This window comes from Heterodontus francisci, chromosome 3 (genome assembly GCF_036365525.1).
Source record: "Heterodontus francisci isolate sHetFra1 chromosome 3, sHetFra1.hap1, whole genome shotgun sequence".
NCBI lineage: Eukaryota > Metazoa > Chordata > Chondrichthyes > Heterodontiformes > Heterodontidae > Heterodontus > Heterodontus francisci.
In genome coordinates, this window is record NC_090373.1 from 111950887 (window position 1) to 111977350 (window position 26464).

Consider the following 26464-nt stretch of genomic DNA (forward strand, 5'->3'; position numbering starts at 1 on the left):
ACATAGCCTTGACTGTATCCAATGTGCACAGCCATTTCTTGATCTTATGTGGAATGAATTGAATTGGTTGAAGACTGGCATCTGTGATGCTGGGGACCTGAGGAGGAGAGGAAAATGGATCATCCATTCAGTACTTCAGACTGAAGATGATTGTGAACAATTCAGCCTTGCGATTTTCACTCATGTACTTGACTTCGCCATTGAGGATGGGGATGTTCTTGAAGGCTCCTCCTCCTGTTAATTGTTCAATTGTCCATATCCATTTGTGACTGTTTCAGGACCTCAGAGATTTGATCTGATCTATTGTTTATGGGATCAATTTGCTTTCTCTATAGGATGCTGCTTCCGTTGTTTAACCTGCATTCCTGTGTTGTAGCTTCACCAGGTTGGCATTTTCAGATACAGATGGTGCTGCTCCTGGCATGCTCTTCTGCACTTCTCATTGAACTAGGTTTGGCTTGATGGTAATGGTGGAATGAGGATAATGCCAGGCCATGAAGTTACAGATTGTGATGGAATACAATTTTGCTCCTGCTGATGGCCTACAGCACCTCATGGATGCCCAGTATTCATATCCATTTGACATGGTGGAAGTCTTACACAACATGTTGGAGCATGTCCTCAATATGAACATGTGACTTTGTCTCCACAAAGACTGCAACGGTCACTCCTGCCATGGAAAATTGCATCCACTATAGGTAGATTGGTGAGGACAAGGAGTAGTTGCTTTCCTTGTGCTGGTTCTCTCACCGCCTGCTGCAAGCCTAGTCTAGCAACCTCTTCCAATTGATGTTCAACTTGGAAGTGCAGCAGTTTCCTTGCCTGCCCGCCCACACAAAGAGTGGTAGGAGTTTAGAACTCTCTTTTGGAAATGGTAATTGATGCTAAATCAATTGTTAATTTTACATCTGAGATTGATAAATTTTTGTTAACCACAGGTCATTGAATGACAGATCAGACTCGAGGGGCCAAATGGCCTAATCCTGGACCTACATTCCTATGTTTGACCTGATGCCATGAGACTTCATGGGGTCTGGAGTCAATGTTGAGGACTCCCAGGGCCACTCCCTCCCCACTGTATACCACTGTGCTGCTGCCTCTAGTGAGTCAGTTCTACCAGTGGGACAGAACAGGATGGTGATGGAAGAGTTTGGGACATTGGCTAATAGGTAGGATCCTGTGAGTATGACTATGTCAGGCTGTCACTTGAATAGTCTGTGGGATAGATTTGCTAACAAGTCCCCGGATGTTAGTGGGGAGGATGTTGCATGGTTGACTGGGCTGAATGTGTCTTTGTCATATCTGAATCCAATATCTAGGTCAAAACCAAGAAGTCCTTCAGATTTTATTCTTCTACCTAAAATCTGGAATACACTGCCTGAACCTCCAAGCCTCTCTACCTCTCTATCCTCCTTTAAAATGTTCCTCAAAATTGACCTCTTTGACCGATCTATTTGTCACCTGTCCTAATATCTCCTTATGTGGCTCGATGCCAAATTTTGTTTGATAATGTTCCTGTGAGGTGCCTTGGGATATTATACTATGTTAAGGATGCATTTTGTTGTTGTTTGAGGTTTGGTGAAGTAGTTTGATGACATCATTAAGCTTCATTTACTAAAGAGCCTGGTCCAGCAAAATGTAAACTGAATGAAATTTTTCTGAAGTTTTTTTTAAAAATAATGATGATATTACATTAATATTTATAATCATTGTAAAGGTATAGGTTAATGGTAATTAATTCACCTCAAAATGAGACTGATTTTAACAGACCTAGTGTGGAACGTGTTATGATCAAGTGGGAGGGGTTGAAGGGCTTCCCTCTTTTCCCTCTCCTTGTTTGACCACAACAGGTTTAATTCTTTCTTCAAGTGGATGTACTGGTCAGTTCAGTAGGTGTCTGATTACTTTCTTGCTATGATCATACCAATAACCAATCGGCAGGTTTTCTTGAGTTTAACAAAGAAAGAGATTAACTTTATTGTACCTTAACCAAACTAATGAAAATAATAAACTATGCACCAACTTTCACTCACACACACACTAAAGGTTTATACACACACAAATAGGTTACAGAGTGGGGAAAGGTAGATTGGTTGAGTTAGAGTCCATAGAAAAAAGGGGTATACAGTCTGTGGCATTTGGTGATTCAGCTGGCTTCTAGCTGAATTCAGTGGTCCTGAGGCTTTTAGTTTGAAGAGGTAGATGACTGGTTCGGTGGGTCTCTTGGAGACAGCGATGCAGATGATTTCCTCCAACAGGGTTTCTGATTGTAGCTGGAATATGCAAAGGTGGTCAGTCAACAGGCAAGATTCAAAGTTTGTAAACTGAAATGGAGAGAAAGAGAGAGAGAGACCCCCACTTGGGTCTGCACATGTCAGCGTCCAGAAGTTTCTCCTTGCTGCTGCAGAGAAACATAAGCTTAAAACTACAGATGGAGAGGGGGTTTGTCAGATGACAGTCACCCAGTGATTCAAACACAGTAACAGTGTTTCTCTTCTTGCTAAAAAGAACAGGTAGTTCCTTTAAACTTCCTGGGTCCTGGTGCTTGCTAGACAGGCATTTCATCTCCCTCCTCACAGACCTTGCAATGTACGATACATTGTTGAAATTACGTGGCCATCCTAAGCTGCTAGCAAAGTCATCTTTTTTATCTGTTCTTTTTAAAAATTTCTTCAAAAAATATAAATTCAGATCTCCAGTCAGTGGATTAAAGTAAATTATCATTCAACAAAGCAAGCTATTATTGAAGACTTTATAGAAGAGCACTCAGAAAAATTCAAGGTAATCAGGCAGAGTCAACATGGTTTTGTGAAAAGGAAATCATGTTGAACCAATTTATTGGAGTTCTTTGAAGAAGTAACATGTGCTGTGGATAAAGGGGAACTGGTGGATGTACTGTACATAGATTTCCAGAAGGCATTTGATAAGGTGCCACATCAAAGGTTATTGTGGAAAATAAAAGCTCATGGTTTTCTTCTTTTGGGCCTCCTTATCTCGAGAGACAATGGATACGCGCCTGGAGGTGGTCAGTGGTTTGTGAAGCAGCGCCTGGAGTGGCTATAAAGGCCAATTCTGGAGTGACAGGCTCTTCCACAGGTGCTGCAGAGAAATTTGTTTGTTGGGGCTGTTGCACAGTTGGCTCTCCCCTTGCGCCTCTGTCTTTTTTCCTGCCAACTACTAAGTCTCTTCGACTCGCCACAATTTAGCCCTGTCTTTATGGCTGCCCGCCAGCTCTGGCGAATGCTGGCAACTGACTCCCACGACTTGTGATCAATGTCACACGATTTCATGTCGCGTTTGCAGACGTCTTTATAACGGAGACATGGACGGCCGGTGGGTCTGATACCAGTGGCGAGCTCGCTGTACAATGTGTCTTTGGGGATCCTGCCATCTTCCATGCGGCTCACATGGCCAAGCCATCTCAAGCGCCGCTGACTCAGTAGTGTGTATAAGCTGGGGGTGTTGGCCGCTTCAAGGACTTCTGTGTTGGAGATATAGTCCTGCCACCTGATGCCAAGTATTCTCCGAAGGCAGCGAAGATGGAATGAATTGAGACGTCGCTCTTGGCTGGCATACGTTGTCCAGGCCTCGCTGCCGTAGAGCAAGGTACTGAGGACACAGGCCTGATACACTCGGACTTTTGTGTTCCGTGTCAGTGCGCCATTTTCCCACACTCTCTTGGCCAGTCTGGACATAGCAGTGGAAGCCTTACCCATGCGCTTGTTGATTTCTGCATCTAGAGACAGGTTACTGGTGATAGTTGAGCCTAGGTAGGTGAACTCTTGAACCACTTCCAGAGCGTGGTCGCCAATATTGATGGATGGAGCATTTCTGACATCCTGCCCCATGATGTTCGTTTTCTTGAGGCTGATGGTTAGGCCAAATTCATTGCAGGCAGACGCAAACCTGTCGATGAGACTCTGCAGGCATTCTTCAGTGTGAGATGTTAAAGCAGCATCGTCAGCAAAGAGGAGTTCTCTGATGAGGACTTTCCGTACTTTGGACTTCGCTCTTAGACGGGCAAGGTTGAACAACCTGCCCCCTGATCTTGTGTGGAGGAAAATTCCTTCTTCAGAGGATTTGAACGCATGTGAAAGCAGCAGGGAGAAGAAAATCCCAAAAAGTGTGGGTGCGAGAACAGAGCCCTGTTTCACACCACTCAGGATAGGAAAGGGCTCTGATGAGGAGCCACCATGTTGAATTGTGCCTTTCATATTGTCATGGAATGAGGTGATGATACTTAGTAGCTTTGGTGGACATCCGATCTTTTCTAGTAGTCTGAAGAGACCACGTCTGCTGACGAGGTCAAAGGCTTTGGTGAGATCAATGAAAGCAATGTAGAGGGGCATCTGTTGTTCACGGCATTTCTCCTGTATCTGACGAAGGGAGAACAGCATGTCAATAGTCGATCTCTCTGCACGAAAGCCACACTGTGCCTCAGGGTAGATGCGCTCGGCCAGCTTCTGGAGCCTGTTCAGAGCGACTCGAGCAAAGACTTTCCCCACTATGCTGAGCAGGGAGATTCCACGGTAGTTGTTGCAGTCACCGCGGTCACCTTTGTTTTTATAGAGGGTGATGATGTTGACATCGAGCATGTCCTGGGGTACTGCTCCCTCGTCCCAGCACAGGCATAGCAGTTCATGTAGTGCTGAGAGTATAGCAGGCTTGGCACTCTTGATTATTTCAGGGGTAATGCTGTCCTTCCCAGGGGCTTTTCCGCTGGCTAGGGAATCAATGGCATCACTGAGTTCCGATTTGGTTGGCTGTATGTCCAGCTCATCCATGACTGGTAGAGGCTGGGCTGCATTGAGGGCAGTCTCAGTGACAGCATTCTCCCTGGAGTACAGTTCTAGGTAGTGCTCAACCCAGCGGTCCATCTGTTTGCGTTGGTCAGTGATTATGTCCCCCGATTTAGATTTGAGGGGGGTGATCTTCTTGATGGTTGGCCCAAGAGCTCTCTTCATGTCATCATACATTCCTCTGATGTTTCCGGTGTCTGAGGCCAGCTGAATATGACTGCATAGGTGTTGCCAGTAGTCGTTTGCGCAACGCCTAGCTGTTCTTTGTGCAGTACTTCTGGCTGCTTTAAGTGCTGCGGATGTTAAATCGCTGGGGGCTTTCTTGTAGTTCAAAAGTGCAATGCGCTTAGCGGCTATGACAGGTTCCAGCTCTTCATTATGAGATTGAAACCAGTCTGCATTTCTCTTCGCACTTTTGCCGTAGGTGGTCAAAGCTGACTCATAGATGGCGTCTCTGATGTGGGCCCACTTGGTCTCAGCATCCCCTGTGGGAGTGTTTTGAAGGGCTGTTACAAGTGAATTTAGAAATTTTTGTAACAGCTGTGGGTGAGAAATTCTGCTCGTGTTGATGCGCGGGTGGCCCTTCTGCTTGGAATGATGCAACTTCTTTGGTCTGAGTCTAACCTTGCTGCACACCAGGGAGTGGTCGGTGTCGCAGTCCGCACTGTGGAAGCTGCGTGTGATTTGAACACTGTTTAAGGCGGCTCGCCTTGTGACAATGAGGTCTAGCTGGTGCCAACGACGTGATCTTGGGTGCCTCCATGAAACCTGGTGACAGGGTTTAGTGTGAAAGAACGAGTTGGTGATGCAGAGGTTATGATAGGTACACAACTCAAGCAGTCTCTGCCCGTTCTCATTCATCCTTCCAACGCCATAGCGCCCAAGGCAGGAGGGCCATGAGTCATGGTCGGCCCCAACCCTGGCATTAAAGTCCCCCAGCAGGAATAGGTGTTCGGTGTTGGGGATGCTGCTAATGATGTTATGGAGTTGTTCATAGAACTGGTCTTTAGCTTCAGGTGCGGAGCAGAGTGTTGGAGCATAGATGCTGAGTAGGTGTACTGGACCAGAGGTGGTGAGCAGTTGGATGGACAGTATGCGTTCCGAGCCATTTGAGGGAGGCTCTATCATGCTGAGCAAGGGGTTTCTGATGGCGAAGCCCACTCCATGCTGTCTTGGTTCTTCAGGATCCCTGCCCTGCCAGAAGAAGGTGTAGTCTTGCTCTGCTAGAGAGCCACTCGCGGGGAGGCGAGTCTCCTGAAGTGCTGCAATGTCCACATTGAATCTACTGAGCTCGTTGTTAATGATGGCGGTCTTCCGAGAATCGTTGATTTGTGTAAGGTCTTCCGACAGGCCAGGACACATAGTTCTGACGTTCCAGCTTGCAAAGCGAAGGGCTGGTACCTTCTTTCCTTTTTTCATGTTGTTTGGTGCGGTGTATCAGTCCACCTTTCGGGCAATGACCCTGAGCTCCAAGCACCCATTGAAGCAGGTAGACTGTGGCGGGACAGAACCTTATTGACCGGGGGCTGCCCGGTTTGAGGCGGGCGGTAGCTGTCCAGTGAGGTGCAATGACCTCTCCCACCGACAAAGGCAACCCGTGGCGCCCAGTTTCTACGCCAATTTATCTGGACTTATAACCCGTAACTGCTGCCTTCCGTGTTGTTTTAGTCGCTGTGAGGCAACTATGGAGTGACCTCTCCATGGCGCATGCCTGGGCAAATTTATGGAGGTTGAGAGTTGCCCAGTCGTCAAAACCCCCCTCTCGGCCTTTCTGGTGGGGTCCAAAGGAGTGCAGGACACGACGTTTGGCACCAGTATGGCTGCAGGAACTGCCGGAAACATGCCAAAGATGACACGTGACCGCCTACGGGGTTCCGCTCCGGATTTTCTGTTAGGGTTTACTCCCTTAGCCTTGGTCTCTCCCGAGACGCCCACAAGGCAGTGGGGTTGTTGGGGCCCCTACACAGGTGTAGGATGGTGCCGGTGGGAGGAGGGGATGCAAGGGGGAGGGGTAGAGGGAGGGGGTGGGGGGGGGTGCAGGGGAAGGGGGTGCGGGGTGAAGATGGTGCGAGGGGGGGGCGGGCTGGGACGGGGTTGTGAGGGGGTGAGCTGAGAGGGTGGAGCAGGGAAGGGGACGGGGGTGGGGGGGGGTGGAAGGGGGGTAAATGGGGGGGGGGAGGGGGGGTGGAATCTGGTGCAGGTAATAAGCCATTTCCTCAGTGCCCACCATCGACGGTGGTGACATATTGGCATGGACAGAAGATTGGCTAGCCAACAGGAAACAGAGAGTATGCATAAATGGGTAATTTTCTGGTTGGCAAAATGTAATGAGTGGGGTGCCGTAGGGATCAGGCCTCAACTTTTTACAATTTCTATGAGTGACTTGGATGAAGGGGACCGAAGATATGGTTGCTAAATTTGCTGATAACACAAAGATAAGAGGAAAGTAAGTTGTGAAGAGGACACATGAGGCTACAAAGGGATATAGATAGGTTAAGTAAGTGGGAAAAGATCTGGCAAATGCAGTATAATGTGGGAAAATGTGAACAAAGAACAAAGAACAGTACAGCACAGGAACAGGCCATTCGGCCCTCCAAGCCTGCACTGATCTTGATGCCTGCCTAAACTAAAACCTTCTGCACTTCCAGGGACCGTATCCCTCTATTCCCATCCTATTTATGTATTTGTCAAGATGCCTCTTAAACGTCACTATTGTACCTGCTTCCACCACCTCCCCCAAATTGTCCATTTTGGTAGGAAGAATAAAAAAGAAGCATATTATCTAAATGGTGAAAGATTGCAGAGCTCTGAGATGCAGAGGGATCTGGGTGTCCTAGTGCATGAATCTCAAAAGGTTAGTATGCAGGTACAGCACGTAATTCGGAAAGTTAATGGAATATTATTGTTTATTGCAAGGGGACATGAATACAAAAGTAGGGAGGTTATGCCTCAGTTATACAGGGCATTGGTGAGACCACATCTGGAGTACTGTGTACAGTATTGGTCTCCTTATTTAAGGAAAGATGTAAATGCGTTGAAAACAGTTCAGAGAAGGTTTACTAGACTAATACCTGGAATGGGCGAATTGTCTTATGAGGAAGGTTTGGACAGGCTAGGTTGTATCAGTTGGAATTTAGGAGATTAAGAGGCGACTTGATTAAAACATATAATATCCAGAGGGGTCTTGACAGAGTGGATGTGGAAAGGATGTTTCCCCTTGTGAGAGAATCAAGAACTAGGGGTCACTGTTTAAAAATAAGGAGTCGCCATTTAAGACAAAGATGAAGAGAATTTTTTTCTCTCAGAGGGTCATGAGTCTTTGGAACTCTCTTCCTCAAAAGGCGGTGTAAGCAGAGTCTTTAAATATTTTTAAGGCAGAGGTAGATAATTCTTGATAAGCAAGGGGGTGGAAGGTTATCGGGGGTAGGCGGGAATGTGCAGTTGAGATTACAATCAGATCAGCCATGATCTTATTGAATGGCGCAGCAGGCTCGAGGGGCCGGGTGGCCTCTTCCTGCTCCTAATTTCATATGTTTGTATGTTTTGTTCATGTGATAAGAGTATTACTTGGGCTGAGTTTCCACTCTCAGCTGGAACCACTTAGAGAGAAGCCAGTTATAGCAGATAGAATCAGAGGGTGAAGGATATCATTGTTATCGACTTCGTAATAGTTGGTTCAGATCAGTGCTGTCAGAGGCCACTTCCAGTAAATTCTCTTGATAGAGGACCATCGGAAAAGGAAGGCAGCAGGGGAATTACAACAGGAGAAAATAAACTTAGGTGCATTTATAATACATCTACAGCTTTGAGACAAGTAGCTGCAATGTTTGTTCTAGCCAGACAGTACCTTGTTTATACTGCCTAGTTCCAAGGGAAATTCTGCCCGAAAGTGAAATCTGCACTGACATGCTTAAACACATGTGTACAGCTTCTCTCCTACCAATAGGAGACCATGGGAGAGAATTGGCTAAACATTTAAATTAACTCCAGTTAAGCTGCAGTATAAACCAGGTACTGGAGTTATCTGCATGTGGTGTCAAACCCAAAGTATTGGGAGACTGTCTCCTCCAGTCGTATGTGCCACATTGGTACCTTTCAATTATCTTGAATTACATTGCAAAACTGTGCCAGTAGCAATCTTATGATTTTAGCAGCCAGTCTGAATTTAACTGAATTATTGTCTTTGAAACTAACATTTTCATTAATCTTTATAGAACGGGTAATGCTGAATGGTGTAATTGGCATTTAATACCCAAATTCAAATCCACCTCAAACTGTTGGGACTAATATCTCCTTTAAGAAATGTTAATGAGTGGTAATATCAATATCAGTCTGCTTTCCACCAGACAAAACATCTTTTGTAATTGGCATTTATCAGTACAGTAACTACTCTGTCATCAGCTCTATTGAGCTAATAGAATTGTCAGATAGTTATAAATACAACTCCAAAGCAGAAACACAAAAACTACCATCCAATAAGTATTGCCCCTGCAAGCCTATCATTGGTTGGGTACCTGGAGCTTCAGTGCTGCCTTCAGCCTGCTGCTTCGACATTTTCTGTCCTGATATTTCATGGACTTTGTGCTCATGCAAATTCAGTGGTCATCAGTGTCTTGTGGGGGGAGAGGTTGGGGGCAGGGAGGGTGGTGGGTGAGCTCTTCACATGCACAATCTGACTTTGATGCATACTCTTGATGTTGCCTCCCCCTCCAGCAAACAAAGCTGTGGGAGGTCCACTCATATAATTAAAAAAGGATTTAAGCTGAAATTATGCTGCTAAATTCCATTTACTTATGCCTTAGAAAAACAACAATTTGCATTTATATAGCATCATCACAAGGCACTTCACCATCGGGAATGGACAGGGAAACTGATGCCATGTCATTGAATGAATTTCAGGATGCACTGCAGCTATAAAAATCTGTTATGTATTTTAAGTGACAGGTTGGAAGTACATTGCTGCATATTCTCTGGCAAAGCTGGCAGAGCATTTTATGCAGTCCCAAGAGATACAATGATAGCCTTTGGTTCATTGAACACCTCCATTTTGAAGGCTGATCCACTAGGGTACCAATCCTTGGTTCCTGCAGCAGGGCAACTTCCAGAGCTGGAGTCCTCACCAGCTGCTTCCAGTTCCTATGCTGTCACTTCTACGTGTGATTGGGTGCTTCCTATCATGTTTCCCCATCAAAGGCACCATTTAAATGCCAGGTGATATTTTGGATCTATGTTGGTACTTGTGCCAAATGGAATGTTTGCTGCAACATGGTGTGAAGTCCGAAGTTCCTAGTTGCCACTGGGCCACAGCACCTTATATTTAGAAGACCCTACAGGGAGGTACAATCTTATTTGTTGCTCTGCAGGTTATTGTTCTACAATTTATGCTCCTCACTGTGTGAATAGGTAAGGATAAAAATGAGACTAATAACAATACTTACTATGTGGTGGCGCCATGTCTTCAAATCTTCCTTCTCCTCTACTGACTCAGGGATTAATATGGGTAACAACCTCTCCTCAAATCTAGACAAATGTCTTAGATCCACATTCCTTCTGCGTTCCATCCCAATGGCTATGTGCAGCTGCCTAGTGGTGCTGTTAACAGAAATATTGTTAATATTAATATAGATGAGGCTATCACCTTAGATAGAATAAAGAACCTTAAAATAGATCAGACTGTCAACATAGATGACATCCACACAAGGGTTCTTAAGGAGATGCGACAGGTGCTACGTGAGCCCCTTGCCTGCAAATGTAATCATTCACTGACATCAGGAGCTGTTCAAAAGCAAAATCCTGCGGATGCTGGAAATCTGAAACACAAACAGAAAATGCTGGAAATACTCAGCAATTCTGGCAGCATTTGTGGAGAGAAAAGCAGAGTTAATGTTTCAGGTCAATGACCTTTCATCAGAACTGGCAAAGGTTAGAAAGACAATAAGTTTTGAGAAAGTGAAAGTGTAGGGAGGGCGGTGGGGGAGGTGGGAAGAAGAACAAAAGGGACGGTCTGTGATAAGGCAGAGGGCAGGAGATATTAAATGACAAAAGGTTTCACGGTAGAAAGCCAAGAAACGAAAGATGTGTATGGATGAAGTGTAGGTGGAAGTATAGCATCCGCCTGAACACAAAGTAAAGGGATTAAAAATGAAACAGGTGGGCGCTGGTGGGGGGGAACCAGCAAAAGCATGAGGAAAGAAAAAAAATGGGGGCAGAGGTTATGATTTAAAATTGTTGAACTCAATGTTGAGTCCTGAAGGCTGTAAAGTGCCCAGTTGAAATTTGAGGTGCTGTTCCTCAAGCTTGTGTTGAGCTTCATTGGAACATTGTAGCAGGCCAAGGACAGAAAGGTCAGAGTGGGAGCAAGGTGGAGAATTAAAATGACAAGCTACAGGAAGCTCAGGGTCGTGCTTGCAGACTGAGCGGAGGTGTTCCGCAAAGAGGTCATCCAGTCTGCATTTAGTCTCCCCAGTGTAGAGCAGACCACATTGTGAGTAGTGAATACAGTATACTAAATTGGAAGAAGTACAAGTAAATCACTGCTTCACTTGGAAGGAGTGTTTGGGGCCCTGGCGGTGGGAAGGGAGGAGGTAAAAGGGCAGGTGTTGCACCTCCTGCGCTTGCATGAAAAGGTGCTCAGGAAAGGGAGAGGTGTTGAGGGTGACTAAGGAGTGGGTCAGGGTATCACAGAGGAAATGATCCCTTCAGAATGCTGAAAGGGGAGGGGACTGGAAAATGTGTTTGGTGATAGCATCATGCTGGAGGTGACGGAAATGGGGGATGATGATCCGTTGAATCCGGAGGCTGGTGGGGACAAGGGGAACCCTATCGTGGTTCTGGAACGGAGGGGAAGGGTGTTAAATAGATTGGACTTGGTTGAGGGCCCTGTCAACCACGGTGGCAGGGGAGTCCTCGGTTGAGGAAAAAGGAGGACATGTCAGAAGCGCTAATATGGAAGGTTGCATCATCTGAACAGGTACGACGGAGATGGAGAAATTGAGAGAATGGAATAGAGTCCTTGCAGGAAGTGGGGTGTGAGGAAGTGTAGTAGTCCAAGTGGCTGTGTAAGTCCATGGGCTTATAGTGAATATTGCTTGATAACCTATCTGCAGAAATGGAGACAGAGAAGTCGTGGAAGGGAAGATTTGGAGATGGACATTATGAAGGTGAGAGAAGGGTGGAAATTGGAAACAAAGTCAATGAAATTTTCCAGTTCAGGATGACAGCAGGAAGAGGCACTGATACAATCATTAATGTACTGGAAGAAGAGGTGAGGGAGGGGACCTGAGTAGGACTAGAACAAGGCATGTCCCACATACCCCACAAAAAGGCATGTACCCATGTGGGTACCCATAGCAACTCCTTTTATTTGAAGGAAGTGAGTGGAGTTGAAGGAAAAGTTGTTCAATGTAAGAACAAGTTCAGCCAGGCAGAGAATGGTGGTGGTGGTGGATGAGGACTGCTTGGGCTTCCATTCTAGGAAGAAGTGGAGAGCTCTCAGACTGTCCTGGTGAAGGATGGATGAGTAAAGGGATTGAACTTCCATGGTGAATAGGAGATGGTGAGGGCCTGGAAACTGGAAACTGTTGAAGTGGCGGAGGGCACCGGAAGAGTTCTAGATATAGGTGGGAAGAGACTGCAAAGACTCTATTCTCCCAGTTTCTCTGTCTCTGTTGCATATGTTCAGACAATGCAAACCTTCCTTACTAGCACTTCCGATATGTATTTTGTTTTCTCAACTGAGGATCGCCCCCACCGTAGTTGACAGGGCCTTCGACCATGTCTGATCTAATTCATGTACCTTCTGTCACCCCTTCCTCTCCCTCCCAGAGCCATTGTAGGGTTCTGCTTGGCCTCACCTTTCACCCCACCAGCCTCAGATTCAACGGATCAGCTTTGGCCATTTCCATCCCTCCAGTATGATGCCACCACCAAACACATCTTCCTCTCCCCTCCCCTTTCAGCATTATTATTTATTATCTAGAGATACAGCTCTGAAACAGGCCCCTCGGCCCACCGAGTTTGTGCCAACCAAGAACCACCAATTTATACTAACCCTACACTAATCCCATATTCCCTACCACCTACCTACACTAGGGGCAATTTACAATGACCAATTTACCTATCACCTGCATGTTTTTGGCAGTGGGAGGAAACCAGAGCACCTGGCGAAAACCCACGCAGACACAGGGAGAACTTGCAAACTCCGCACAGGCAGTACCCAGAATTGAACCCAGGTCCCTGGAGCTGTGAGGCTGCAGTGCTAACCACTGCGCCACTGTGCCGCCCATTCTGAATGGACTGTTCCCTCTGCAACACCCTGGACCAACCCTCAGTTACCCCCAATACCCCTTCCTTTCCTACAGCACCAGTTTCCATGCAAGCACAGGAGGTGCAACACCTGCCCTTTTGCCTCCTCCCTTCCCACCATCCAGGGCCCTAAACACTCCTTCCAAGTGAAACAGTGATTTATTTGTACTTTTTCAATTTAATATACTGTATTTGCTGCTCTCTACACTGGGGAGACCAAACGCAGACTAGGTGACCGCTTTGTGGAACACCCCTGCTCAGTCCGTAAACAAGACCCCGAGTTGCCTGTCACTTGTCATTTTAGTTCTTCACCTTGCTCCCACTCTGATCTTTCTGTCCTTGGCCTGCTGCAATGTTCCAATGAAGTTCAATGCAAGCTCAAGGAACAGCACCTCATCTTTCAACTAGGCACTTTACAGCCTTCAGGACTCAACATTTAGTTCAACAATTATAGATCATAACCTCTGTCCCCCTTTTTTTCCTTTTCTCCTGTTTTTTTGCTGGTTTCCCCCACCCCCACCCGTTTCTATCTTAATCCCTTTATTTTGTGCTCGGACATCTGCTATACCGTCATCTACACCTCATCCAGACACATCTTTTGTTTCTTTACATTTTGTCATTTAATTTCTCCTGCCCTCCACCCTATCACAAATTTTCCCTTTTGTTCTTCTTCCCCACACCTGCCACACCCCCACCCTTTTCACGTGCTCAAAACCTATTACATTTCTAACCTTCGCCAGTTCTGATGGAAGGTCATTGACCTGAAATGTTAACTCTGCTTTTCTCTCCACAGATGCTGCCAGACGTGCTGAGTATTTCCAGCTTTTCCTGTTCAGGAACTGTTCACATAGACTGGAGGTACACAGTTCCAATTTTTTAATTGAGTAATAAGGCAGAACTGGGTGACTATAAGCCTATTAGCTGGATGACAATAATAGTCAAGATACTTGAAGGAATCATTAGGGATGCATCGCATGGCCACTTAGATGGAGAGGGTCTTATTGTGTGTTAAACTCCAGAAAGCTTGTTATGGAAGGATAAAGCTGCAAGCCCATCTTTAATCAGTTTCACATTTATTGTACAGAAGAAAGGATTACAGACACATAACTCCTCACCCAAACCCTCCACCAGTCTCAGTAAATGTCTGCTTATAAGTGCTCAAGTAAGACCCCAATTAACACCCTCCACCTGTCTATAATCAAACAATTGATACACAATTAACATCAGAGACACCTCACATGGCTTCCAGAAAAGAAATAAAAATAGGACGTGCTGGAAATGTTGTTTGTTCTGTCTGCAGATACTGCTAACCTGCTGTGTATTTCCAGAAATTTCTGCTTATATTTCAGATTTCCAGCATCCATAGTATTTTGTCTTTGTGTTCCAGTGAAGATGGTCATGTCTTACTAATTTTTTTGAAGTCATCAAGTTAATGAATGAGGGTAACCCGGCAGACATTGTTTGACCTAAACTTTCAGAAAGCCTTTGATAAGGTACGTCACAAATTTCCTTTCTACAGATACTGAATCTTGTGGAATTAGTGGTAATCTGCTGCAGTGGATAGAGAACTGCTTGAATGTCTGCAGACAGAAAGTGGTTGTCAATATTTGGATCTGCTTGATGACAGATTGCCAGTGGTATCCCGTAGGGATCAACTTTAAGGCCTTTGCTATTTACAATTTTCATGTATTATATAGATGTAGGTGTTTGGGGAATGATCCACAAGTTTGTAGGTGATACCTAGAGATGCGCGGGTGTTAGATTATAGAGGATGCTCATCCACTGCAAACATATCTTGATATGTTGGACAAATGAGCCCGTGTTCAAGAAATAATACTCAACTTAGAAAAATGTAGTATTACGTACATGGGCAGATCAAATGCTGGATATACTTTCCCCTTATTGGGAAAAGAATTAAAGCTAGCAGTGAAAGGGAAAGACCAGGGTATTACAATGCATCATTTTCTGAAGGCTCATGATCAATGCCATAAGGATGTAACTAAAGTGAACAAGGTTCTAGGGTGTATTCACACGACTATTCACAATGATGCAAAGCATACAATTTTTTCCTTGTACAAAATAGGGTTGACAACTCTGGTTTGATGTATTCCTGGAAATTTGATCATGTGATATTTGATCACATGGCATCTGATCATGTGGCATTGTTCACATGATGTTTATTCATGTAACAAATGATCATGTGACTTTTGGCTGCTGTTTGCAAATCTTATTACAGTTACCTCAGTTGAGTGTCTTAATGTCACCAAGACCCAAATAAAATGTTTGGCTTTTTGTTTTATAGTGAGATGAATAACACAATTTGTAAACCAAAGAAAGAATACAAAAAAGAAAGATTGAAGGATAAGTGATATCTAAATAAAAATTTCTTTTGTGATCTTTCTACAATGTCTACCTCAGTGAGATTCAATAAAATCATTGATTTATGTAACTTCTTAAAGGTTTTCGTACAATTTTGACGTTATAAAATTAATAAATCGAGAATCAAACTTTTGTCGCCCCACTATATAAGAAGGGAGGGAGAGAGAAAATGGGGAACTACAGACCTGTTAGCCTTACATCAGTAGTAGGGAAAATGTTAGAATCTATTCTAAAGGATGTGATAAATGGACACTTGGATAATAATGATCTGATAGTCAACATGGATTTATGAACGGGAAATCATGTTTGACGAACCTGTTGGAGTTTTTTGAGGATGTTACTAACAGAATTGATAAAGGGGAGTCGGTGGATGTAATGTACATTGATTTTCAGAAGGTTTTTGATAAAGTCTCCCACAGGAGGTTGGTTAGCAAAATTAAAGTACATGGGATAGGAGATAATATACAGGCATGGATTAAAGCTTGGTTAACAGGCAGAAAACAGAGAAGGAATAAACAGGTCATTCTCGCGTTGGCAGGCTGTGACTAGTGGGGTACTGCAAGGATTAGTACTTGGGCCCCAGCTGTTCACAATATATATCAATGATTTGGATGTGGGGACCAAATGTAATATTCCCAAATTTGTAGATGACACAAAACTAGGTGGGAATGTGTGTTGTGAGGAAGATGCAAAGCAGCTTCAAGGGATTTGAACTGACTTAGTGAGTGGGCAAGAACATGGCAGATGGAATATAATGTGGAAAAATGTGAGGTTATTCATTTTGATAGGAGGAATAGATGTGCAGAATATTTCTTAAATGGTAAGAGATTAGAAAGTGTAAAAGCAAAGTACTGCAGATGCTGTAAATCTGAAATAAAAACAGCAAGTGTTGGAAATACTCAGCAGGTCAGGCAGCATCAGTGGGGAGGGAAGCAGAGTTAACATTTCAGGTCCGTGACCTTTCATCAGAACTAGCAGATGCTGCCTGACCTGTTGAGTATTTCCAGCACTTTGTGTTTTTAGATTAGAAAGTGTAGATGTACTTGTCAATAAGTCACTGAAAGCTAACGTACAGGTGCAGCAAGCAATTAAGAAGGCTAATGGTATGTTGAAGCCTTGCTTCAATTATATAGAACCTTGGTTAGACCGCACCTGGAGTACTGTGTGCAGTTTTGGTCCCCTTACTTTAGGAAAAATATTATTGCCATAGAGGAGTGCAACAAAGGTTCACCAGACTTGTTCCCGGGAAGGCAGGACTGTCCTGTTGAGATTGGGGAAACTGGGCCTGTATTCTCCAGAGTTTCGAAGAATGAGAGGTGATCTCATTGAAACCTACAAAATATTGAAAGGGATAGACAGGGCAGATGCAGGTAAGATGTTTCCCCTGGTTGGGGAGTCTAGAACCAGGGGACACAATTTCAAAATAAGGGGACAGCCACTTAGGACAGAGATGAGGAGAAATTTCTTTACTCAGAGGGTTGTGAATCTTTGAAATTCTCTACCCCAGAGGGCTGTGCAAGCTCAGTCATTGAGTATGTTTAAAGCAGAAATTGACAGATTTCTAAATACCAATGACATAAAGGGATATGGGGATAGTGTGGGAAAAAGACATTGACGTGGATGATCAGCCATGATCGTATTGAATAGTGGAGCAGGCTCGATGGATTGAATGGCCTATTCCTGCTCCTATGTTCCTAATTCAATTCACGGATTTCTACACTCTACTACTAATGCCCAACTTCAGGGAAGTGAGGCTCAATCCTCAGGAAGAAGCACTAAAACTGTCTGACTGCTGGAACAAAACACATTATAGAACAATGCATATCACAGGCCAAAAGGAACTCTCCATTGCTCCAGTTTGTGCTTCTCTCTCCCTCCCCCACTTTTTGTGTCTCTCTGTGTGTGTCTCTGTGTCTCTGTGTCTCTGTGTCTCTCTGTTCCCATACAACTTAGGTTGGTGTTGACGTCGTCATCCTTACAACTGACAATGAAGCAGTGAGTTCTGAACAATGGGAAGAGCTTGCAGCACTCAGACATTACAGTTTGGTTGCAAGCACATGTGCTGCACATGCACAAACTGGGTGAATAAGGATTGTTTCTCCCTAGTTAACAGCAGGGAGGCCATTCTGGTAGACTCTCATCCAAAGTGGGAGGGTTGGGAACCCCAGTACAGGACCTTGGTCATTTCTCAATTACAATATTGGGTCCAGTTTTGGTCTCCTCACATGGTGGGGTTATTGAGGCTCTGGAAAGGGTGGTCAATAAGATTAATTCCCAGTGGAAATACCCACTTTAGTTACCCATGTGAGTTCAAAAATCTGGGTCTGCATACTTTAGAAAAGTATACACTCAGGAGATTTCACTGAGGTTTGTGAAATAATGAAGGGACTAGATTGTATTTATGTAGACCAATTATTTAAACTGAATAGGTTATGGAGAACCAGGGTCACACTGACAAGTTATGCACCTTGCAAAACCAGATTGGATGATTTTCCCACAGAATATTGGAACAGATTGCCGGGTCATGCAGTGAAAGCTGATTCACTGACTTCCTTCAAGAATGAGCTGGACTTGTTTCTAGCTGGAAAGGAGATCATCACATACAACTACACCATCTACAAGGCACAAGTCAGGAGTGTGATGGAATACTCTCCACTTGTCTGGATGGGTGCAGCTCCAACAACACTCTAGAAACTCGACACCATTCAGGACAAAGCAGCCCGCTTGATTGGCCCCTCATCTACAAACATTCACTCCCTCCACCACCGACGCACAGTGGCAGCAGTGTGTACCATCTACAAGATGCACTGCAGCAATGCACCAAGGCTCCTTAGACAGCACCTTCCAAACCCGTGACCTCTACCAACTAGAAGGACAAGGGCAGAAAATGCATGGGAACAACACCACCTGCAAGTTCCCCTCCAAGTCACACACCATCCTGACTTGGAACTATATCGCCGTTCCTTCACTGTCGCTGGGTCAAAATCCTGGAACTCCCTTCCTAACAGCACTGTGGGTATACCTACCCCAAATGGACTGCAGCGGTTCAAGAAGGCAGCTCACTACCACCTTCTCAAGGGCAATTAGGAATGGGTAATAAATGCTGGCCTGGCCAGCGACGTCCACATCCCATGAATGAATTTTAAAAAAAAACTACTAGGTAGGTATCTTGTAACATAAATTAGGTTCAATGCAATCTCCAACACTAATTTTGATTGTCTAAAAGGGTCAGAGAGGAATTTTCTGGATCGTTTTCCCTTAATTAGCTTGGGTTTTTAATTAGGTCTTTCTCCTTTCCCTTGAGGTTACATGGCTCTGGGTAGGTAGGGGCTGGTTGTTTTTTTTACTGCAACATTTTTTGTATGTTCGTATGTTCATAGCTTTCTCCTGAAAGTACATGCAGCATATCCATATGTTAGAATTTGGCAGGACACCTAGCAATACTATCACCAGTCCCAAGCTTTATTTAGCCAGGACTTCAGAAACATGAGCTATAATCTTACAGTAATTTTATAATTGCACGTACAGTTATACTTTACACTGATTAGGGCAGGAATATATTCATTTTGAAATCTTCTCATCAACGCTACTTTGATAGGTGTCAGCTTTTTGAGGGAATAAATGTTAAATTGTCCTTTCCTCTATGTGCTCTTGTCATAGATGGACTTGAAAATATTTTACATAATCTACTGAAGTATTACACAATATACACCAATAATTTCATCCAGGTAGACTCAACATGATACTAGACTGACAGAAGTATAAGCCAAATGATAAAAATATCACTCATTGGAAGTTTATTGCCTCAATGTTAATTGAATTTGAGAACATTCGGTGGGTAAATGAACAATACACAGCAAAGGAGGGAACACTTTGCTCTAAAAAGACTTGCTCATACTTTAGTTTAATATTTAATTGTATATCTGACATTCATTGTGAGTGCAAAAAGTACATCACTATGGCTGCTCTGAATTTTCAAATTAAATGCAAGTTTACATTTGTCTTCATTATGGTGATTGAGAGATGTTTTAACTGTATTACTCAGACATGACTTGGTGCAAAAGCACCTTCTACTGGGACAGCTCCTCAGCACATGTTCACAAACTGCCACTGTCCAGCAACAGCAGAGCTAACCTAGCTTCATCTTCATGCTGCCCCACCACCCCACCAGAACACAAAAGCAAGTGCCATTGTGGGCACTGTTCCCTCTAAGGTGTTCGCCTGTGCAACCGCGTAGCTATCTGAAATATACTGCGCATTGAAATGAACAGGCCGCACACAACAGTGAGCTCGAGCAGAAGGCAGGGATGAGCATCAAACCTCAATAGCAAAAGCACAAGCTGCAGGATGGACTGCAGGAAAAAGTGCAGCTGTGATTGGAGGAGCAGCAAGTGTGCGAGAGAGGGAATCTGTGATTGGAGCAGTGAGTGCAGGAAAGAAGGAGTTAGGGAATTGTTGATTGGAGGAGCAGTGAGCTTGAGTAGAGGGAGGGGGAGGTGTATCCAGAAGTGAGCAGTGTGACAAGAAGGGCAGGAAGTGAGGAGCCATACCAGCCTTCAGAGCCCAGTGATAGACTGAGCTTTAGAAGGTTAAAGCACTCCTGATTCATTGGTCAAGGGTTGTGGGAGGGGGAAAAAATTGGGAAAATTCCTTGGTAACCTGTCAGCTGGGGAGGTGAGGGGTTGAGCTGGATGAAAATGATGAGGCCCGTGGAGCGTCTGGCTGCCAGCTCTGGATTTGAGCAAGACCCAGTGTGTTCCATTCCAGAGAGTATGTTGGTGAACGAAAGAACTGGAGCCAATCTTTACACACTTTTATATTTAGTTACAGCATTACACATTACAAGCATAAACCCCCTAAACCAACAGTCTTTTAGTCCGTACCTATTTATAGGGACTCAAATGAATGCCCAGTTAATACCCACCACCTACAATTAAACACAATTAATAAATACTTAACATGGCATGATCCCCATTCATCAGCTCTCAATGCCCCAGAATTCAACCTGGAGCTGAATGGCCAAGAAAAATCCACAGCAATTACAGGTCACAAATCCAGTGGGTATGGTCTATCATGGCCAGATCAACACCCAGCATGGGATGAAATTGGTCAATTGATTTAGTCTGAATGCACAGCCAATGCTTTCTGATGGGCAGATCTATGATGCTGTTTTGGTTATTGATCATGTATAGGGAGCATGGCCAATGAATACTTACATTTGGCATTGGTTGAGCCACAGATACCAGCCTGGAAACTGTAGGTTAAATGAAGCTGTCTTGGATAATGGAGAGAGACTGGATTATGTGAGTTTTTTTTTCACTGATGGGCATGGTGAAGGTTCTTTATGATCTAAGCCCAGACTTGCCAGCTGTGTGCATCCTTCCTGCTCCTTTTGCTTTTCAAAGAACAAAGAACAAAGAAAATTACAGCACAGGAACAGGCCTTTCGGCCCTCCAAGCCTGCGCCGATCCAAATCCTCTATCTAAACCTGTCGCCTATTTTCTAAGGGTCTGTATCTCTTCACTTCCTGCCCATTCATGTATCCGTCTAGATACATCTTAAAAGACGCTATCGTGCCCGCGTCTACCACCTCCGCTGGCAAAGCGTTTCATGCACCCACCACCCTCTGCATAAAGAAATTTCCATGCATATCCCCCCTAAACTTTTCCCCTTTCACTTTGAACTCGTGTCCCCTTGTAATTGAATCCCCCACTCTGGGGGGAAAAAGCTTCTTGCTATCCACTCTGTCTATACCTCTCATGATTTTGTACACCTCAATCAGGTCCCCCCTCAACCTCCGTCTTTCTAATGAAAATAATCCTAATCTACTCAACCTCTCTTCATTGCTAGCGCCCTCCATACCAGGCAACATCCTGGTGAATCTCCTCTGCACCCTCTCCAAAGCATCCACATCCTTTTGGTAATGTGGCGACCAGAACTGCACGCAGTATTCCAAATGTGGCCGAACCAAAGTCCTATACAACTGTAACATGACCTGCCAACTCTTGTACTCAATACCCCGTCCGATGAAGGAAAGCATGCCGTATGCCTTCTTGACCACTCTATTGACCTGCATTGCCACCTTCAGGGAACAATGGACCTGAACACCCAAATCTCTCTGTACATCAATTTTCCCCAGGACTTTTCCATTTACTGTATACTCATCTACTCTCTTGAAAGTGTGAATTCTTGTTTTGGGAAAGGGGAGCTAACAATCCAGGTGTGGGATGTGTGAGGGCAGGAAGACTGGGATGGATACAAGGAGGGGTAGAATTGGACGTATGATGGGACAGGGAGAATGGGATCATTGAGAGGAGAGGGAATTTGGGATCAATGAGAAGAGAGGGAGAATGGGACAAATGATGGGACAGGGAGAATAGGACCAGTGAGGGGAGAGGGAGGATGGGATATGTGAGAGGAGAGCGAGAGAATGGGACCAGTGAGATGAGAGGTGAGTTGGGACATGCGAGATTAGAAGTATAATGTGACCTGTTAGAAAGAGGTGTGTTGAGGCCACTCACAGACAGAGGTGGAATGGGTCCTTCATGGAGATGTAGAATGGAACCAGTGGGAGGAGAGAAATGTTCCTTCTCAGGTGTGCAGTCGTGCAGCAATCTAGAACATACTGTGCATTGAAATAAACAGGCCACTGTTACAGCCAGGTGGTGAGGGGTGTGGGTGGTCCCCACTGTTCAACTCCCAACTGACCACAGCAAGTTTTTTTTTTTGTTACTGGGGTTCTTGCCCTTTTGTGTTTAATTTGTGACAGTGACAGGTTTTCTTGTAGGGTTAAAACAGAAGAGTAATTATTTGCTGAACAATATTCATTACTGAAATTGTCACAACTGCACCCACACATGCATTCACTCGCGCGCACACACACACACGACAGATATAGGGGAAAAGGGGCAAGTAGTTTGAAGTGAGGTAGGTTTTTGGGGTTCACGGTAAACCTGTTGAATCTTCTAGGAGGTCAATTTTTCTTTTAATGTTGCAGGTTTGTTTGTAGATTTCTCTGGTAGTTGAAATTTCACTCTGGAGACAGGGGATTACTCTGCTGCACAAGTTGAAGTGTAGAATTCACACCAGGGCACTTCTTTTGCTTGCTGGATTTCTCCCAACTCTCAGCTGGACATACTTTCATGATGTTTGTCCTGATTCATTCTCTCCCTCTCCCGAGAGCTACTTTTAAGGGCAAAATGGTTTCACATCTTGCTGCTGTTGGGAGACATAGATCTCCCTCCCTATGGTGACCCACAATGGCCCAGGATGTAGTTACATCACACCTTCTTTGTTTCAGAAGAACCCATTCAATTCAACAATGCCTCTTGATGGGTTCAGGATGGGTGTAATTGACACCTCTTAGCTTTGAATGTATTCTTTTGTTTTTACCAGACAGTAAGACAGTTTGAATATATAGGGCCAGATCTTCTGACCGGTGGCCATTTTACCAGCATGGTGTCCACTTTTTAAAGGAAAAGTTGATTAGTATAACTCTTCAGCTTGGGTTATTGTAATTTCAATCACTCTACTTAACATGAGCATAACACCACTCAAAACGTTGTGTAAGTTCAGTGACTTCTAAAATGTAAGTTGCTTAAAAACAAGATAGTAGTGCTCAGAGGAGTTTGTAACTCACCCAGCACAAAGAAAATCAGAGGAAACTTTGATCGTGGGCCCCTCTGTAAAGAAAAATTTAAATTTACCTTTGGGCCTTTCTATAGGGATTCAATTCATGATTCTAACCTGGATCCCCATGTATGGCCTATTTCACTCCAATTGGCAGGTATTCTTGACCACTCTCTCTAGTTGCACATCTGTTGATGCTATATTGGGTTGTTTTGAGAGTTGAGAAAGCAGGAACTGAAACAAGGAGTGTTGGCCCCCAGCCCCCTTTCACTGCTGGCCTTGTAAAGAGCAGTTGCAGGCTCCTTGTCTTAGAAAACTGAATAGGAATTTCCTCGCAAGGCTGGGTCCTGGGAGCATCCAGTTCCTGTGCCCTTCTGGCACACTTTTTTGGATATTGGGGACAGATTGTTTGAGAACTTAAGTTGTTAGACTTTTAGCTCAGGAAATCAAGAAGTAGAATTTGTTTGGGTGGAGCTAAGAAACAGCATGGGGCAGAAAACACTGGTGGGAGTTTTTTATAGGCCCCCTAACAGCAGTTGTAGTGTAGGGCAGAGTATAAATCTGGAAAGTAGAGGCACATGTAATAAGGGTAACAGAGTAATCATTGGACACTTTAATCTTCATATAGACTGGGCAAACCAAATTTGCAGTAAGTGTGTGGAGGATGAGTTCATAAAATGTATACGAGACAGTTTTCTAGATCAGTTTATTCAAGAATCAACTAGGGAACAGGCTATTTTGGATCTCATATTGTGCAATGAGAAAGGGTTAAATACTAGCTTTGTCGTCAAGGGGCCTCTTGGGAAGGGTGACCATAACATGATAGCATTTTATATTGAATTTGGAAGTGATTTACTTAAGTCTGAAACTAGGACTGGAATTTTACACACCTCCCCCCATGTTCCCGATGCCTTCCCGCTCCCACTGCAGAAGAAGCAGCAAGAAATGGCCCACCCGCCCCAGGTCACTCAAGACCGTTAAGCGGCCAATTAACTGTCACTTAAGGGCCTCCTCTCGCCGCCGTATTTTACCAGCAGCTAAGATCCCCCACAGGGCCCAACTGCCCCCACTACACAACACTCCTGGCACCCCCACTCCTCCCCCAGCCAGCACCGCCTTGCCAAGGCCCAGATGATTGTCTCCAGCAAGGCCCCACAAACTTATCTTTTTTCCAGGGCTGGTGTCTCTCTTGCTGCTGAGGCGGGATGCAGTCCCAGCAGTGGCCACTGCTCCCAGTGGTACTGCTGGGACTGAAAGCTGCTGGGCCACTGATTGACTGGAAGCTCTTGGAGGTGGGACTTCCTGCCTCAGAGGGGCAGAAGTCCAGTCTAAGGCCAATTAAGGGCCTGGGAGGTGTAAAATCCTGTCATGGCTCCCAGGCCGGGTGGAGATGGGCTCGCCCCTGAGTTTTTGGCCAGTTTTTGGGGGCTTTTGAATTTGCCCTCTGTTTTTAGAACAGAGGGTTATGGGAAAATGTGAATTGAATAGAAATTGAATAAGTATTTGAGAAAGCATGAGTGTAAAATGTTACAGGAAAAGTGCCAGTGCGTAAACAGTGAGGTATCGTGTGGGGTACTGCAAGGATCCGTGCTTGGGTCACAGCTGTTTACAATCTAGATAAATGATTTGGATATGGGGACAAAGTGTAATATTTCCAAATTTGCATATGACAGAAAATTAGGAGAGGATGTAAGTTGTGAGGACGATGCACGGAGGTTTCATGGGGATTTGGACAGGCTTTGTGAATGGGCAATAACATGACAGATTGAATATAATGTGAATTATGTTGTGTGCTTGCCTTTAAGAGTGATATCCCTTTAAGAGCATAGTATGCTAATGAGCTGAGTACCAGGATGTGGTCATGTAACTACCTGCCAGTCTCTCACTGGAACTATAACACCAAAAGGCAAGTCCTGTAAATAGTTAGCTCTACACTGTATATACTTGTTAGTTGTTAATAAACCCATTTGAGATCTTTAATTAACTGAACTTCACGCATCTCATTTATGTTATATCAGATAACATAAAAAGTTTCTCATTACAAATAAGTGTGAAGTGATCCACTTTGGTAGAATAAACAGAAAGGCAGAGTATTTGTTAAATGGTGTGAGGTTGGGAAGTGTTGATGTCCAAAGAGATCTGGGTGTCCTTGTTCATGAGTCACTAAAAGCTAGTACGCAGGTATAGCAAGCAATTAAGAAGGGAAATGATATGTTAGCCTTCATTGCAAGGGGGTTTGAGTACAGGAGTAAAGGCTTCAATTGTAGAAAGCCTTGGTGAGACCGCACCTGGAGCATTGTGTACAGTTTTGGTCTCCTTATCTAAGGAAGGATATACTTGCCATAGAAGTACAAAGGAGGTTCACCAGACTAATCCCCGGGATGGCGGGATTGTCTTATAAGGAGCGATTGCAGAAACTGCGCCTGTGTTCTCTAAAGTTTCAAAGAATGAGAGGTGATCTCATTGAAACATACAGAATTCTTACAGGGCGTGACAGGGTAGATGTGGATAGGATGTTTCCTCTGGCTGGTGAGTCTAGAACAAGGGGGCACAGTCTCAGTGTAAGGGGCAGGCCATTTAAGATTGAGATGTGGAGGAATTAATTTAATCAGAGGATGGTGAATCTGTGGAATTTCCTACCCGTGAGGGCTGTGGAAGCTCAATCATTGAGCATGTTCAAGACAGAAATCGAAAGATTTCTGAATACTAATGACATCAAGGGAAAGGGGGATAGTGGAAAAAATGGCGTAGAGGTAAATGATCAGTCATGATCTGTTTGAATGGCAGAGCAGGCCTGATGTGCCAAATGGCCAACTCCTGCTCCTATTTCCTATGATCCTTTGATCCCGTAAACAGATCCAATTGAAAAGATAGCACTGGCAGAAATACAGAAACCTTCTGTAGTAATTGCTATGGAACTATAATTTAGACAGTTTCATCTGAAGGTCAATAATCCTTCTTTTTAGTATATGCTGCTTATTGTGTTTCATAACTATAATATATTAAATTCAGTATGTGAGATATATGAACCTGAAAGTTCTTCTGAGAAGTTCTCATGAGAAACCCCATTTGAAAAGTGTTCACATTTTTCTGCAAATACCTATTATGCCTTTAGCTGATGCTGTTTCAATGCTAAAGGTGTCAACACATTGCCTGTCACATAGCGCCTCAGAAGAGAAATTAAGTCAGTCTGGAAGGCAGAACAAATATAGACCTGTTAAGGCACAAGCGAAAAATGCAAGCCTGGATTGCATCTATTTTAACACCAGGAGTCTTACAAGTAAGGCAGATGAATTGAGGGTGTTGATTAACACATGGGAATATGATATTATTGTTATCACAGAGACGTGGTT

The 26464-nt window shown here is 44.4% G+C and overlaps 1 protein-coding gene across 1 annotated transcript in view; it reads right to left on the minus strand.

Annotated features, from left to right (window-relative positions):
• The window catches only part of dcbld1 (discoidin, CUB and LCCL domain containing 1), a 177690-nt gene that overhangs the window by 146335 nt on the left and 4891 nt on the right, over positions 1-26464 (minus strand). Inside the window, exon 2 of the mRNA XM_068025530.1 lies at positions 10238-10391. Within this exon, the coding sequence (XP_067881631.1) occupies positions 10238-10253 (16 nt within the window). The 5' untranslated portion in view covers positions 10254-10391. The remainder of the gene's footprint in view (positions 1-10237; positions 10392-26464) is intronic.